Source organism: Amblyomma americanum, chromosome 1 (assembly GCF_052857255.1).
Source record: "Amblyomma americanum isolate KBUSLIRL-KWMA chromosome 1, ASM5285725v1, whole genome shotgun sequence".
NCBI classification, from domain to species: domain Eukaryota; kingdom Metazoa; phylum Arthropoda; class Arachnida; order Ixodida; family Ixodidae; genus Amblyomma; species Amblyomma americanum.
Genome location: NC_135497.1, coordinates 153,275,067 through 153,290,320, shown reverse-complemented (window position 1 = coordinate 153,290,320; position 15,254 = coordinate 153,275,067). Strand labels below are relative to the sequence as shown.

General features: G+C 41.9%; 1 protein-coding gene across 1 annotated transcript in view; it reads right to left on the bottom strand.

Moving 5' to 3' along the window:
- The window catches only part of c11.1 (maestro heat like repeat family protein c11.1), a 103,144-nt gene that overhangs the window by 87,714 nt on the left and 176 nt on the right, over positions 1 to 15,254 (bottom strand). Inside the window, 4 exon segments of the mRNA XM_077647974.1 lie at positions 4,097 to 4,253; positions 9,739 to 9,870; positions 10,915 to 11,060; positions 13,935 to 14,026. Coding sequence (XP_077504100.1) covers positions 4,097 to 4,253; positions 9,739 to 9,870; positions 10,915 to 11,060; positions 13,935 to 13,977 — 478 coding nt within the window. The 5' untranslated portion in view covers positions 13,978 to 14,026.

The following is a 15,254-nucleotide window of genomic DNA, read 5'->3' as shown; positions in this document are numbered from 1 at the left end:
TGGGTGCACTTGTTAATTTCACTTGCAGTAGTGACGGCTAAAGCTAATTTAGCTGGGATAACTCAGCCACTAACAAACCATTTTATCACTTAGCTATGTATATTAAAAATGAACGCAGACTCAGAAGAGGCATGTAGAAATTACATTAAGGCAATAATAGCCAGAACAGTGGTAAAAGTATTAGGACAAAATTGAAAGGACGGAGTGGTATCTATAATATCTGCCCATAACTCTCTCTGCAGGAATAATGACACACATGCCACCACCCGAGATCTTGTATGCTGGGGCTCACAGGATGAGACTGTACAGGACTGCAAAAGTCTCACCGCATATATAGGGAAGTACTACAACATTAGAGATTAAGTAGAAAACTCAACCCACAAACAAGGGCAGGGACACTGAGTAAGGAAGGAGTAGTATTCAGACAATTACAAGTCGACACTTTTCCACAGCCAAGCAGACTGCACAGAATCCACCCGGCCATTCACAAGAATAAGTGCCAATTTTGCGATGCATAACCCTATCTATACTACATGGTCAAGGCATGCCAAAAGAACAAGCACATCCCCAGAATTGAGAACGTAACACTTGAGCAATGGGAGGCGGAGCTGAAAAGCTCAGAACACGAAAACCGGCAACAGCTGGTCAGCAGAACACTGCTAGTGACCAAGTCCAATAGAGTCCTAGACTGAGGGACTCCACCTACAAATAATTCATTCTCAAAAAAAGTTTTAGTGTGCAGCTCTTAGGCACCCGTTCCTGCGTTCCGCGTAGTCGTCAGCATTGTCGGCATAACCGGTTGTCCAAGCAGCTGCCATGGGAAGATCCCAGAGGGTGGCTAGTAGCATAAGATGCCACATGCCAGCAGTGGCAGGTGACATGTGAAGAGCTCTCAAGTACTGCATTACTGACTATCGTAATCGTATGTCAATTTTTCTCCTCCTCTAAAGCATTATCCTAGAACTTCAAACAGGCTTAAGAGCAGCCCTTTAATTGTAGGCAAAGAAGAAGTGCGAATTACTGTAGCAATGATAAAGCAAAGCAAAGAATAATTCAACATTTCCCTTAGTTAACACATATTACTAAACTTGTTAAAAATGGTAAACAGTCAAATTTCATTCAAATGTCTCAGCAGTGAAAGTCTGGGATAGTTGTGGCATTGGATTGGAAACACTGAACGTCACAAAATGAGGATGTGCCATAAAACACATATCAATGTTATTACTTTAGTCTTTTTTTCATGCTCTTAATTATGCTTCTGATTGTCAGAGATAAAAAACACTGAATACGGGGTGGAACTGGTAAACTGCCTCCCGGAGCAACCCCGGAAAAACTGCATTCTGGAGCAGGCTTGGAGTGGGCAAAAAGAAGTTTTGAAGCAGGCTGGGAGCACCGAAAACATGTCTTTTTAGCTTTGAAGTGGCCCAAACAGTATTTTAGAGCAGTATAAGTCAGTTGGTACATTCACAGCATGCACAGCCACTGAAGTATGGTCAGAAAGCGTGCGGTGAATAAAACCCTTATGTGCACACAAATTGTTCACGACAGGTAAAACATGCGCTGCCACTATGTCATAGTGCCAGCAATTTCTGGCATAACTGCACGAAAAAACAAGATACTATTAAGTTTGAATGCATCTTCCTCGTTTTGGCAAGTGGCATTTTTAACATCACCAGCAGGGCGGAGCAAAGAAATTCGCATTTTCAGAGAGCCTTTGAAATCATAATCATAAATCATAATCATAATCATATGTTTCCATGCAACAACAAAAATTTTTTTACCTCTGTTGTGCCCCTATAATTTTCTTCAGATGCTAGAGTTACGGCTGCATGTTAATGGGCAGCAGAGAAAGAATTTCCGACAACATCCTCTGAAGCGAGACATAGCAGCTTACACCACAGATTTATCGCACGCATATCATACTGCACGGAAAGATAATTGAGGATCCTCAATAACATGAAGCATTTTTCTATTGATCATAAGTATTCTACTCACCACGAGTGCGGCCCTTGGACAAACATGCCTTTAAGCAAGTGCATATGGCAGATTTTCAGCTCATGCTTCCGTTTTTTAATCACCTGTTTTTATCTTGTCACAACACTTTACTACCCATTTACGTGGGACGAACCCAGTATACCAGCCGGCCTGAACTGAATGTGCTTGTGAAAGTATAGACATTCAGAAACGAAGGCATGCGACTTGCTTCTACTAACAGGACTTGGTTAACATTTGCTGTTTGGCTAGTTGGTAGCTCTACGTCCCAGGTCCAGACTGGACACTGCATAAATATATTGACCCTGTTTCTTCTGGAATAAAAGTTGTTAGCTCAGTGCTTCCGTCTATGTCGTCTTTCTTCTACTTGTCAGTTGCCTTTTTGTGCTGGTTCATCAAAGATCAACAGGACTTGCTAAAACTTAAGAGATCAATTCGTCATATTCATATTTGCGAGAATAATTTTAATAAAGATGAACACTAGTAATTGCTATTTGTCTGGTAGGGTGCAATACGGAATGGTATGTGGACGTTAATGTTCTGAAGTGATGCATCGGCTATGAGGCACGCCACAGTGAAGGACTCCGGATTAATTTCAAGCACCTAGATTTTTTTAACATGTGCTGACACTGCACAGCATACAGGCATCTTTTGAATTCTGCCTCCGTTCAAATGTGGTTCTTTAACGTGCACTGACATCGCACAGTACACGGGCCTCTAGAATTTCGCCTCCATCGAAATTCGACCGCCACGGCCGGGATCGAACCCGCGCCTTTCGCCAGCAGCCGAGCGCCATAACCACTCAGCCACCGCGGCGGCTCAAACACAGAATCATCGCAGCAGATAATTGCACTGAAAAGGCAAGTGTCTCTCAGAGACATCAGCAGTGTGCTAGTAGCATTTCAAGGTGCACTTTATTTTGCACTATTATGTGCATGTTATTGATGGATTGGAGGTAGGACTTTTTAGTGGCAGACTGGCATTGAAAGATGATGATGTACACGCCTTCTTACAGATTTGCTCGCATATTTGTCAAATGAAATAGACGCTTAAAATGACCAGAAGTAAAGCGTTTCTGCAGTTTCTGAAAGCGTTTCTGCAGCCACACCAGAATTTCTGCACCCCAATAGAACTCGCTACAACACCCATGAATTGTGTGCTTCTATTAGTGATGCAGATGGCAATGTCAGCCAAAATGCAACAGCACCCAGCAAGCCTGCTGACTTTGAAAGTATTAAAAACAAGATCAACATTCAAAAGAAGCTAATGAAGCTCGATGTACCAGATCTTGAAAGTACAGGTGGAAGCGAGTGTCGCATTCTGGTACCCCTAGGGCACTAATCTTGATGCCGAGTTTGTTTCCAAAATGTCAGAAGTTATGGTACGAGCGCAACTATAGCACACAAGTCCACAAAACAATACAAAGGACGAAAACATGCATTACCACCGTGGTGGAACCGAACAATGCAGCTTGGAAATGACCAGGAAAGTTGTTGTTTAGGGTGTTAGCCTCTCAATTTGCTAAGGACAACTGCAGTGTTTGGTTTCTTACAAAAGGATAATCTGAAGACATTACTGTATTCTGTGAAGTTTCACGGAAAGAAGAATATACGGTAATTTGAGAATTAGATGCTGCACTTTGCGCTTTCTCAACCTTGCGTTGCACACCGACAAGCTCTGAATGGCGCTTGGCAATTAAGTGCACGTGCCATCTGGTGACTTTCTACACAAAGTGCCCCAAGCAGAGCTGGGCCACGCCTATTTAAACCACCTTATTCTAGTACACTGTTATAATGACAAATGAATAGAACAACAGTAAGAATGGCAATCACATGCAGCTTTTCTACAACAAGAGGTTGCTATGGATACTTCAGCACTCTTGAGACCAGGAAAATGAAACATTATCATTTCCTTGGGCACACTCAGAATTTCGCAGCCCCATTGCAAACAATGAAGTGCAATTTCTTCGACTAGTAGGCACTACCACAACTATTCCCGTCTTTTCCCTAGCTTTTCTGGAACTGCTGAATTCCTCAATATTCCCAAGCTTTCAGACTGTTACACACTCAGAGTGGGAAAAAGCAGCCTCTTAAATGTCACTAACGGTTGGCAAGGGCCAGTCCGGCGAGGGTCTCCAACACAAGAGGGTGTGGCATGGAGCCCGGCTGAAATTTGGCCTGGACCAGCTCCATTGTCTCGTGGGGGTGCTGTCTGCCCAGGGCTATCACTATCCCACAAAGTACATTGTCTGTTGCCACTTCCTGCATACGAAAAAACAGTACCCAACACTGTGTTATAGGAGCTGAGGGGATCACTCAGCGCACAGCAAAACATTGACAGGAGTGGATGCTCGATGAAGGGTGTTCAACCTATTGATATGAGGCATGAATTACTTCTATATATCCTTGTAAAGAAATGCACTCCTGAATTCTTTGCATTGTAATCACACACTTGCTTCCACACAAAGCCTGGTTACTGAAATTATTACTTAGGAAAAAAGAAATCCACAAAGTCGGAGCATTTCCTGGTATGTCATATATACACGCATGCTAGGATGAAGGAACAGCGCTAAGTACGGGACAGGAGACAAACATGGAAGCAAAAACACGGGCGCTGGAGATGTTTGTCTCCTGTCCCGTACTTAGCGCTGTTCCTCCACCATGCAATGCCAACTAGCCCGTCAACTCGCTCATCTCAAGCATGCTAGGTATTAGGCTTGCTCTGTTATGATGGCAACTCAACATATACAGCTAATGAAAACATCAGACCACACAGCAGGCTTACTACTTTGTAAACCTAAGCAATGGTTCGACGAAAATTCGTCTGGCCAGGCAATGGATAAACCTAGCTTGACATGAAATTGTGAAAATGCTAAAAACAGAAAAGCTAATTCCAAAGCTTCTGAAATGATTTTACCTGAAGGTTATTTGTCAAACTAATAGGCTAACAGAAGCATCATTCATATTTTCAAACCCATAAATAAAGCAAGCAAAATCCAAAAAAATGCCATGAAGTCTTTTGTAAGCATCCTGCAGAATTTTTATTCATTTGGGCACAGTATCTTTCTATTGCAAGTTGCTCTCCGTGGTGTGTGGGGTTTAATGTCTCAAGAGAGAGAGAGGGTTTACTGATGGGAAAGGCAGAGAGGTTGGCCTGAAAAGTAAATATCTGGCCTGCTACTCTACACTGGGGAACGGGAAGAGGAGAAAAAAAGAGGGTCACGATGGGGGATGATGATGATGGGAGGAGGCAGATGAAAAAAGCAAGGCACACTTTCTTACATCACAAACGCGAGGCAAGGTCCGTGTCGCTTAAAAAGCGTGAGAGCGCTCGCGTTGCCTGTACAGTTTTCAAACAATCTGAAAGTGACACATGAGCTCTAAGGGATACCGTAGTGATGGGCTCAAGAATAATTTTGACCCCCTGGGGTCTGTTAATGTGCACTGACATCCCATAATACATTGGCATTTTTTTGCATTTCACCTCCATTGAAATGTAGCCGCCACGACCAGGATTCAATCCTGCAACCCTGGGATCAGCAGCTGAATGCCAAAGCCACTAAGACAACTGCGGTGGATAACTTGCTTTCGATAGACAGCAACTCAATACAAAGCAATTCATATAGGCCAAACTATTAATGGTACTTGAAATACTGTACACTAGGCTAAATAAAAAAAATACACTTTTATCAGTGGGCAATGAAATAGGAAGCAACTGAACTTGCAGCACGTACCACACAGTATGCCAGGAAATGCCCAAAATGGAATATTATAAAATCAGCCAGCTAACAATAAAAATTCTAAACCATAGTACATGTCTGTGGTTTGAAGTTTATTACATTTCCAGACATGATTTAAAACAATGGCTGAACTAGTGAAAGAACTACAGTGACCATCTACCTTCCCATATCACAACTTAAAGACACCGATAAAATATGTAATGAGATTATGCTGGAAATGAAAAGATCTTGCCTCAGTGTAAGAATTGAGCACTGTAATATTGAAGAACCGAAGATATCTAAAGTTAATTTGGCACTGAAAAGAGCATAAAGCAAGCTGAAGTGGCATCCTGATGTGAAACCTCGTCATTAGCAGTTTGGTTTAGTTTATGGGGTTTTTAACGTCCCTAAGTGACTCAGGCTATGAGGGACGCCATAGTGAAGGGCTCCGGAAATTTTGAACATCTGGGGTTCTTTAACATGCACTGACATCGTACAGTACACGGGCCTCTAGAATTTCGCCTTCATCGAAACTCAACCGCCGTGGCTGGGATTGAACCCGCGTCTTTCGGGTTAGCAGCCGAGCGCCATAGCCACTGAGCCACAGCGGCGGCTCTCGTTATTATCAGTGTATCAAAACTATTCATATCTTATTAATTATTAATTTTTTCTTCCTGGTCATATTTTACTATAATTTACTCTCTCCGCACTGCACCCTTCGATGAAAAGCAATGCTCCATTTCGCATCACCGATGAAGTGCTTTGAACTTCAGTTACTAAATGGTGACAGTTTCTGCAGTTCTTGGTGAAAGCAGTAACACGGTCCATTACAACTGTTGTTGACGAGGCATTTGACACTGTGCCATCACAGCTGGCTGTATGGAAGCTCAAATGAATGCTACACTATGCTAAAACTGTATAATTACTGTCTGGTGGTAGGGCCTATATTAGCTTTTGGTTCATAACATTTGCGGGATGGAATCGCTATTGTGCTCAACGGTTATGATTTCAAGCATCAGTATACATGAAAATGGGCGCATCCACTGACCGAAATATTCACAGTAAAAGATCTTTCACAGAATTTCTGACAAAACCATTATGGGATCAGGCACCTCAGACACGAAGTTTTCTGATGTGCCAAAAAATAAAACTGGGCCCTTAAAATTCAGCTGCTGGTCCCTTTAAAAAATGCAAGTGCCATGTGCATACAAAACAATGTGCAATGTGCAAAGCAAAAAAAATATTTGGTCCCCACTTCAGATTTCAGAGTTTACATTACCCCGGCAAGGCATGTTTCCCACACAGAGGCTGATGTACGAAATATACGACTGGAATTGGAGTTTGGATCGCACTGTAAAATAAACAGAAATAAAGGAGACAAGTCTTGGAACTTGCCTGCTTATCAGTAACAGTCCATTGTTAAAAAAGGTAAAAAGTCAGCAAGTTTTGGCAATACAATTATTTTTACTCTTTTTACTCTTGCATACACAAAGGTTTGTCTCTGAGCATTCGGTATTCAGTCTGCATAGAGATCTTTGTGGATAGAAGAAGTAAGGCACCACTTTTCACTGAATAAGAACCTCGTTGATATGTTCCCAGTTAATACAATTTCCTGGTTCTTCTGGTTAATATGTTACCGGATAATAAAATTTCCCAATAAGTACAACAATTTCATGAAAATTTAATCCAATGATATGTTTAGATACTAATGGCAGGAGTGTTAACATAGCCTAGCCTGGGGGCACGTGACATCGGCAGAAGTCCAGTGGCAAGCAACCACCAGGGCAGCTTTTTTGCAGTGCACTACTGCAATGGGGCGAAGCATCTAAAACGGCGAAGGTGCGCTAACATACGAGCAGGCCGAGCCAGGGGCATACGAAATGAGCAGCAGAAGTGCAGCAGCAGTCAGTTGCCAGAGTGGTTTCTCCACAGCGCACAAGTTGTATGGGGCAAAGCATACAAAAACAACGGTGACAACAAAGAACTCTGGCTACTTTTGCACTTATCATTAGAATGGATATGTTGCGAAGTCTCTCTTATGCTAAGGACAATGCAAATACCGATAGAAGTCTACAAGCATAAGAAAAAAAACTCTTCAAGTTTTGCACAAAGAAGCACTGAGCAGCCTTTGCAAGCAGTAAAGGTCACAGTATAGTTTATTTCATACTTGTTGAGTGATGTTTTTCAAAATCTGGGTGGCTTTCAATAGTACGTTTTCCCAGACAATAAGCTTTCCCTCCCAAGTTGTAAGAAAATGTATCAACAAGGTTCTGTTGTACCCTACACTCCTAGATATAATGATTTTGTCCCCTAATAGAATGTGCAAAGGAAGGCTTTCCATCATGCTAAAGATTAGCTGTGCAACAAAACTACTTTGACTTCAATGTTACCATTTTCTTATCCTAGCTACAAATAAATTTTACCTAACAACTCAAACAGATTCATGAAAACCAAAACAATGTGCCATGCATGCTCTTAAAAGAGGTCCCACAGTTAGACCTCAAACAGGCAGTATTGAACAGTATTGAAGGTAGCACATGAAAACACAATGCATAAGTTCGTACAGACAGCATATCAGTTAAAAAATAAATAACTAAAAGATACGCTAGCCTATTTCAAGGCCCCTACGATTTTTAGCTACTGTGTTGGCAGAGAACCGAGCCACTTGTCAATGTCACCACTCCACTCCAGAGAGCATCACTTGCATCAAACATAAGTGTGGAGGAACCTGTCCAAACATGTTAGCCTTCTTTAAAACCCCTCCATACCAAAAAATTTTAAAGAAAGCATGAAGATAAGAAGAAATGGCTGCCATTTAGAAAGGTCACAGGAAAAAAAAGGGGTGAACTCTACTATTATGACTTATGCCAGGTTTTAGTATGCACAAAATGAGACAGTACAGTACCTTCAAGATGTCTTGCTTAGGCAGTATGCTAATTTAAGGAGCATTAAAATGAAATTGCTAAAGCCTCTGGTTTCTGGCCACTAATGCCTCTGATATGCAGTTATTATTTTGCATTTTTCAAACCAAATGGGAAGCCATTTTGTTCTTCTCCCTAAAAACTTAAACTTTGCTCTAGCCCTTCCTTAAAATGGTTTTAGAAGGATGAACAATCAGTCTTTTTTCATCAGTCAGCATAAAAAAAAAAAACTTGGGCAATTTAACAACCACATCTCAGAAACTATTAATGCTTCCCTCTCATAAACAAGACATGCATTTCACTTCTGTTCTTTTCTTCACATATATGCATCTTCAATTGTCCACAAGGAATAAACACACAGGAAAGCAGAAGCACAAGCAAACTGATGCGGACTTTTCATCTTTCTCAAACATATTCTCAGTAAAAAATAAGATGCTTAAGTTGAAACAACTCTTATCCCAAAAGGGAAGGAGCAATTTACTTCAGCTGCTCTGAATTGGGGACACATTTGAATCTAGGATACAAAGCAGTTATACTCCTATTGTTTTCATTTAAATGATTCCTAAAATTCTACATGGTGTTATATATTCCTGCCATTTTTATTAGAAGTAAATTTAAACAGCAAGCACCATGCAAAAGATACAGCATCGAATTCACGTCAGCAGAGCTGAAATAAATTTTAATGCTGGCATGAGTCACCTAACTTCTGACACTTGACTAAAATTTAACTTCTTAAAAGCTTAGATAGATCCAAGTAATCCCAAGTTAAATGATAATCATCTTTGGTTCTTCAACGGCAATTCATCATAATTCATCATGCTTTTCCTATGCATCACCCGCATCATAAATTTCATTATGCACTTCCTATGCATTATGCAATTTATGATAAAACCAGGCTGTCATAGTTCCTCATTTGTGCAGTTTAAATCTACAGGAAAAGAAAAGAGCATTTTTGTACTGCTTTTAGCTACAGAATTAAACTAAAGAGGTTAATTATAAATGTAACATTCAGGACACAGTTTATTAACTTATACACTAAAATAAAAGAATTTGATGAATGTATGATTAAACACAACTGGTAAAACTGAAAACAAGGACATCACTCACCTTGGAACGTGTCATCTCCTCAATTGTAGTCTTACAAACATTGCTCAGTAGTGTCTTGTCCAGCTTGTCCACAGACTCTTTGCACACTTCGTGCATTACTGAGAACAGCAAGCTTCTGTGAGAAGCTGAAAGCTACAAGACAATGACAGTATTCTTTTACTACAATGCAGTCAATGCCAACAAATGAAGCACTGCCCACAGATATTAATGCAGAACTCAAAACTGCTCAAGGCTGATTTCAGACAGAGAAAGACAGAGAAAGAAAAAGTAAAAGGGGTCATCACCAACCCAGTTACATACACCGCAGATGGAAGGCTTCTTCTAAGCTCTCCAATTGGCCATGTCCTGTGCCAGTCATGACCATCTTATCCCAACAAAGCTCCTAATCTAGTCTCCCCACCTCACTCTTTCTGGTCCCTTGCTACCTTTTTATTTCTCCGAATTCATTCCGCTGCCCTAATGAACTCAGGCATATGTTCTTCACACCACACGCCCTGCCCATTTCTTCTTCTCGATTTCAGCCAGCACATCTCACATGTTTCCTCACCCACTAAGCTTTCTTCTTACATGTTAACATTACCCCAATAATTTGTTTCCCTAGCTCACTGCATTGTCCATAATTTAATTGAAGGCCTTTTTGCAAGCCTTCAAGTTCGAACACCTTGGGTGAGTACAGGCAGGATGCAATGGTTATATACTTTTCTTTTGAACGATGGCACATGCTGCTGTTTAGAACTTGAGTCTGCCCCCAAATGCACTTCAATCCATTCTTATTCTCCGAGTACCTCCTTTCTCGCGGTTTCGACCTACAGTTACTACTTGGCTTGGTCACTAGACATTTCTCTATACTACCTTCCTCACTACCTGTCGCAAACTGTTGCTACCTCTCCTGACTGTTGAACATTAGTTTTTTTTTTTAATTAATTGTTAATCCTATGACTGCACTTTGTGTACAAATTCTTCAATCACACATGGGATGGAGTGAAAGGAAAACAATCAGAAAGGGTGTCAGGCTGGGTGAGAACTTCTTATTCTCTTTGTATATAAAAGAGGTATTCAGAAGGTTTGACAGGAATAAATAAAGAATGCCTCCTCTGATCGAAATGTCATGCTACATCATTCAGAAAAGGAAATCGACTGAAAACAGTGAAATAAGCAAAATTCAATAACATTTACTTTGGACTCCGTCGACACATAGTCATGGCAACAACTCAGGACAAGATTGGGCCAACGGTTGCCAATGACTTGTAGAGAGTGAGTGACTGCACGGCATACACTGTCTTGTTTGTCTCCCAAGCTCTCCACAAGAGCAGCAACAATGCCTGCATACAAAAAACATGTTCTCATAGATCCAATTGTTACATGCAAGCATATTTTTGCACTGAATATATTTAGATATTACAGTAGCAGCAGACAATAGATCATTTGCAAAATTTTGTCTAGCTCTCTTCGATTTGGCTGCACTTTCTGCACCACTTAAGGAGTACAGCACATTCCCATTCGTTTTGCAAAAGTGCCAGCCCAGTGCGGCACGAGTTCTTGGCTGGCTTGCGCTCTCCGAATTGAAAGTGCAGCTGTAGTCCAGCAATATGGCGGTCGGAGAAGGTCGTGTGTAGGTCGGAGAAGCAAAGCAGATATGACAATAGTCTCGTAATGAAACGATGGCAGTTTTTTCTTGACAAGAGGAGGTGATGGTGATGATGGATGATGATGGATTTTTATAGCACAAGGGCATCTGTGGCCAAAGAGTGCCATGACACAAGGCGTTTTCTTATACTCTAGGTGGGGTCAAAGACCCATTTCCCAAGAATTTCACCCTAAAGAAGCCAAGCACCAGGCAGGGGAAGGCTTGTACCCACTGAATCACCGGTGGGCACCCAGCGGCGCTGAGGATCGAACCACACACCTCCCGCATGCGAGGCGGATGCTCAAACGACTAGGACACCGCTATGGTAGGAGAAGGTGAGTAACTGGTTTGGTTTGGTTTATAGGGGTTTAACATCCCAAAGCGACTCAGGCTATGAGGGACGCCGTAGTGAAGGGCTCCGGAAATTTCGACCGCCTGGGGTTCTTTAACGTGCATTGACATCGCACAGTACACGGGCTTCTAGAATTCAGCCTCCATCGAAATTCAACCGCAGCGGCCAGGATCGAACCCGCGTCTTTCGGGCCAGCAGCCGAGCACCATAACTGCTCAGCCACCGCGGCGGCTAGAAGGTGAGTAACTGTTCTTGGCATCATAATTGTAAACCTGAGCGGTCAAGTCGAGCCGCATGGCCAGCATTCCAGTGCCTGTGTGTATACATTCGACCTTTTTTTCCTGTGAAACAACAATTTCCTGGGAATGGTTCATGGCAACACTTCTTTGTGATTTCCTTCTTGGAATTCTTCAAGTGGTTTGAGACTTTGGTGTCCGTTGATGCCGGCGGCATGCAGTTGACTGTAATTTGGCGGCGACGCCAAGGCTAGCTAGCAGATGACCATGCCTGCACTTGATTATTCGCTTTGGAAGCAGCCCATGCCAAGCTGCCCTTGAACTGACACCGCACGCAGGCGACACCGCTGCAGAACTTCGCAGAACTAGTGCAGTGAGTGCAGCCAAATCCAAGAGACTTTCTATGAATTAAAAGTTCAATCAAGTTCACAGATTGCATTAGTACAACTAGTCAGGAACATTAGGAGAAAAGAGCAAGGAGCACAGTGATCATGCTGGGAAGCCTTCCAATAGCATTCTTTCTAAGGTCATGTAAATAACAAGGCTCCTCATTTACTTTTTCCTTTAGCACTAATGCAGGAAATGAGTAATGCCTCTCCATTAAAGGGACCAACCACTGACCAAAATGTGTCATGAGATTTGGCAGAAATGAAAAGATTGTGCCTCATTGTAAGAATTGAGCACTGCAATATATCAAAGAAATCGGGATTTATAATTTTAATTTGGCATTGAAAATCGCATAAAAAGCCACCTTGCAGTAAAAACAACCATTATCATCATAGCCCACCACGTGAAAATATCTCGGTAACACATCGCTTATTTGTTTTAAGTGCACAGTGTTTTTCCTTTCAGGAGTGTTCGTCATGTTTGATTATAGTATACGCTCTCTCCAGTGCACCCTTCAATGAAAAGCAACACTCCCTTCACATTGTTGGCCATGTGCTTTTAGCTTTTGTAACTAGATGGCGCCACAATATTTTGAATTTGTTGGATGGAGCGACTAAAGCTTTCGTTGACGAGGCGTACATTGCTATGCCATAACAACATTGGGTGTGGAGCCTAAATTGGATGCTACTCTACACTAAAAATATCTTATTGCTATCTGGCGGGTAAGATTTATATTAGTTTTAGGTACAGCACTTTTGCAGATGTGCAATCACCATCACGCTCGCTGATCATGGTTTCCAGCATCGGGATACATAAAGACAGGCACATGCACTAATATAAGACTTCTTGGTAAAAATTTTCTACAGCGTTTCCAACAAAACCGTTGTAGAATCCAGTACCTTACACAACAAGCTTTCCTTTGTGCCGAAAAAAATTGCGTACTTAAAATTCAGTGTTCAACTCTCAAAATACATTTGTCACTATTTTTATTCAAGATATGCCACTCAAAGTTGCCGACAATGCTCACCTCCATCTTGAAGAATGAAAGGGCAGAACTTTTTTGATGGCTTTCCTTGTATGCCAGGAACCAGTGCACAAAAAGACAGAGCACAAAAACAAGAAGGCTGACAGGACGAAGCACTGAGCTATCAAATTTCCATCCTGTCATACTCCTTGTTGTTGTGTTCTGTCTCTTTTGTGCGCTGATTCCTGTGGGCATAGAAAATAACCAAATAGCCAATAACCATATAACGGCAAGTGTTGCCTACCTAGCATGTTACAAATTGCAGGTAGCAAGTCCATTTAAAGATTACGGTTATGAGGAACACTAACATATGAGTACAAGAGCAAGAATGCAGTGTACTTGTTTTTGAAAATAAATGTAGACCAGCACCTACGACTAAAAATTTTTGACTGAATTCAAGACCTGCTGATCATCACATTGGAAGAATTTAGTAAAACTCAACATCACAAAACGAAAGTATGCATGGGAAAGTAAGGCCGTCTTCTATACTTAATTTTGCCCACAACTGTGACAACTGATGCACAATCTATTGTGCTCCACAGAACCAACAGTAGCGGCGTGAAGCCTTACCATCAACTTGGCCACCAGTCTTGAAAGCAGTGTCTGTGGCCATCTTCAGCCAATTTCTTCCTATGCTTGCTTAATGGCAGTCAGTGGGATGGCTATAAAAGAGAATGCAGTACTGAATATTGGTTTCAAAACACCCCTCTGAAGCTAAAACAATAGGTATACAACTATAGTGGTTTGCAAAAATTGCATGAAATTTCAGGCACAGCTCGCGCACCACAGAACCCCTACGATGCGCAAGAAGATTCAGATCGGCGTGCGCACTTGTCCACATGTGCTCCCATTAGTTGGAACAATGGGGCACTATGCACAAGTAAATGTCCAAACATGGTGTTCATATTCGTCACTTTCTCAAAAGCACCCGAAGACATATTTCAGCAAGCGCCTGAGACATACAATTTCCAGTCGGCAATCACAGCTATTTCCTTACGTTCGAGCTGCATGTGCGCAAGCGGCTGCGTCAAAAGTATTACAGTAAGGAAAAAGCCAGACGACCTATATAACGGCAGCTTTTTACGTCTTGAAAAGTGGAGTGCCAGTAAATATGCACCCATTTCTTGAGTAAACACTTTATTACTAGGCTAGAAAAACAGATGGAATCAAAGCATTATAAACCGACCACTATAGTTCTGATATGATTACTAAACGAAGCTTAAATAGCTTATATTGAAGCAGAAAACAACTCACTTATTGCGCAGTTTGCTAAACTATCAAACGCGCGGTCAAGCCACACGCACTCAGGAAATCTAACCAGCACGATCTTCACATGTAGAATAAAGCTAAAAGCGAGCTTTCTTCTTGCAGCAACGCTACACTCCGTTACGTTCTAGGTCACACGTGTGAAAAGGTTTTAAAACGCACATGCATCACTCATCGCCTACAAAAAGCCATGCACTGCGCGCAACCTACCTTCCGTTCTGTCTCTCGCGCACGACAATGCTTCACAAATGACAGAGGAACTAAAATGTGAGAGCATGCTTTGTATGTAGTACATCAGGGGTAGTCAGCACAGAGAGGCTGAGAAAATGGTGCGACCGTCAAGGGAACACGCAACAAGCGAAACTGCTGGCGTGCTATCAAAGCTGACACGCCTCCTTCGACTAGCCGGAAGCTCTGTGGCAAATCAGGTGGAATGGCATTGTAGTTTTTTTGTGACACTCTTGCTTCATTTGAATACTGTTGCGTTTAAGCTTACAAGAGGATACAGAGAGGAAGGTACGCAGAGAAAAAGGAAGAGCGCAGCGGCACCGTAAGTTATAAACACCGGCGACAGCTATTACATGCAGCCAATGCAGCTTCCTATTTTTTTAATGTAGTACTTAC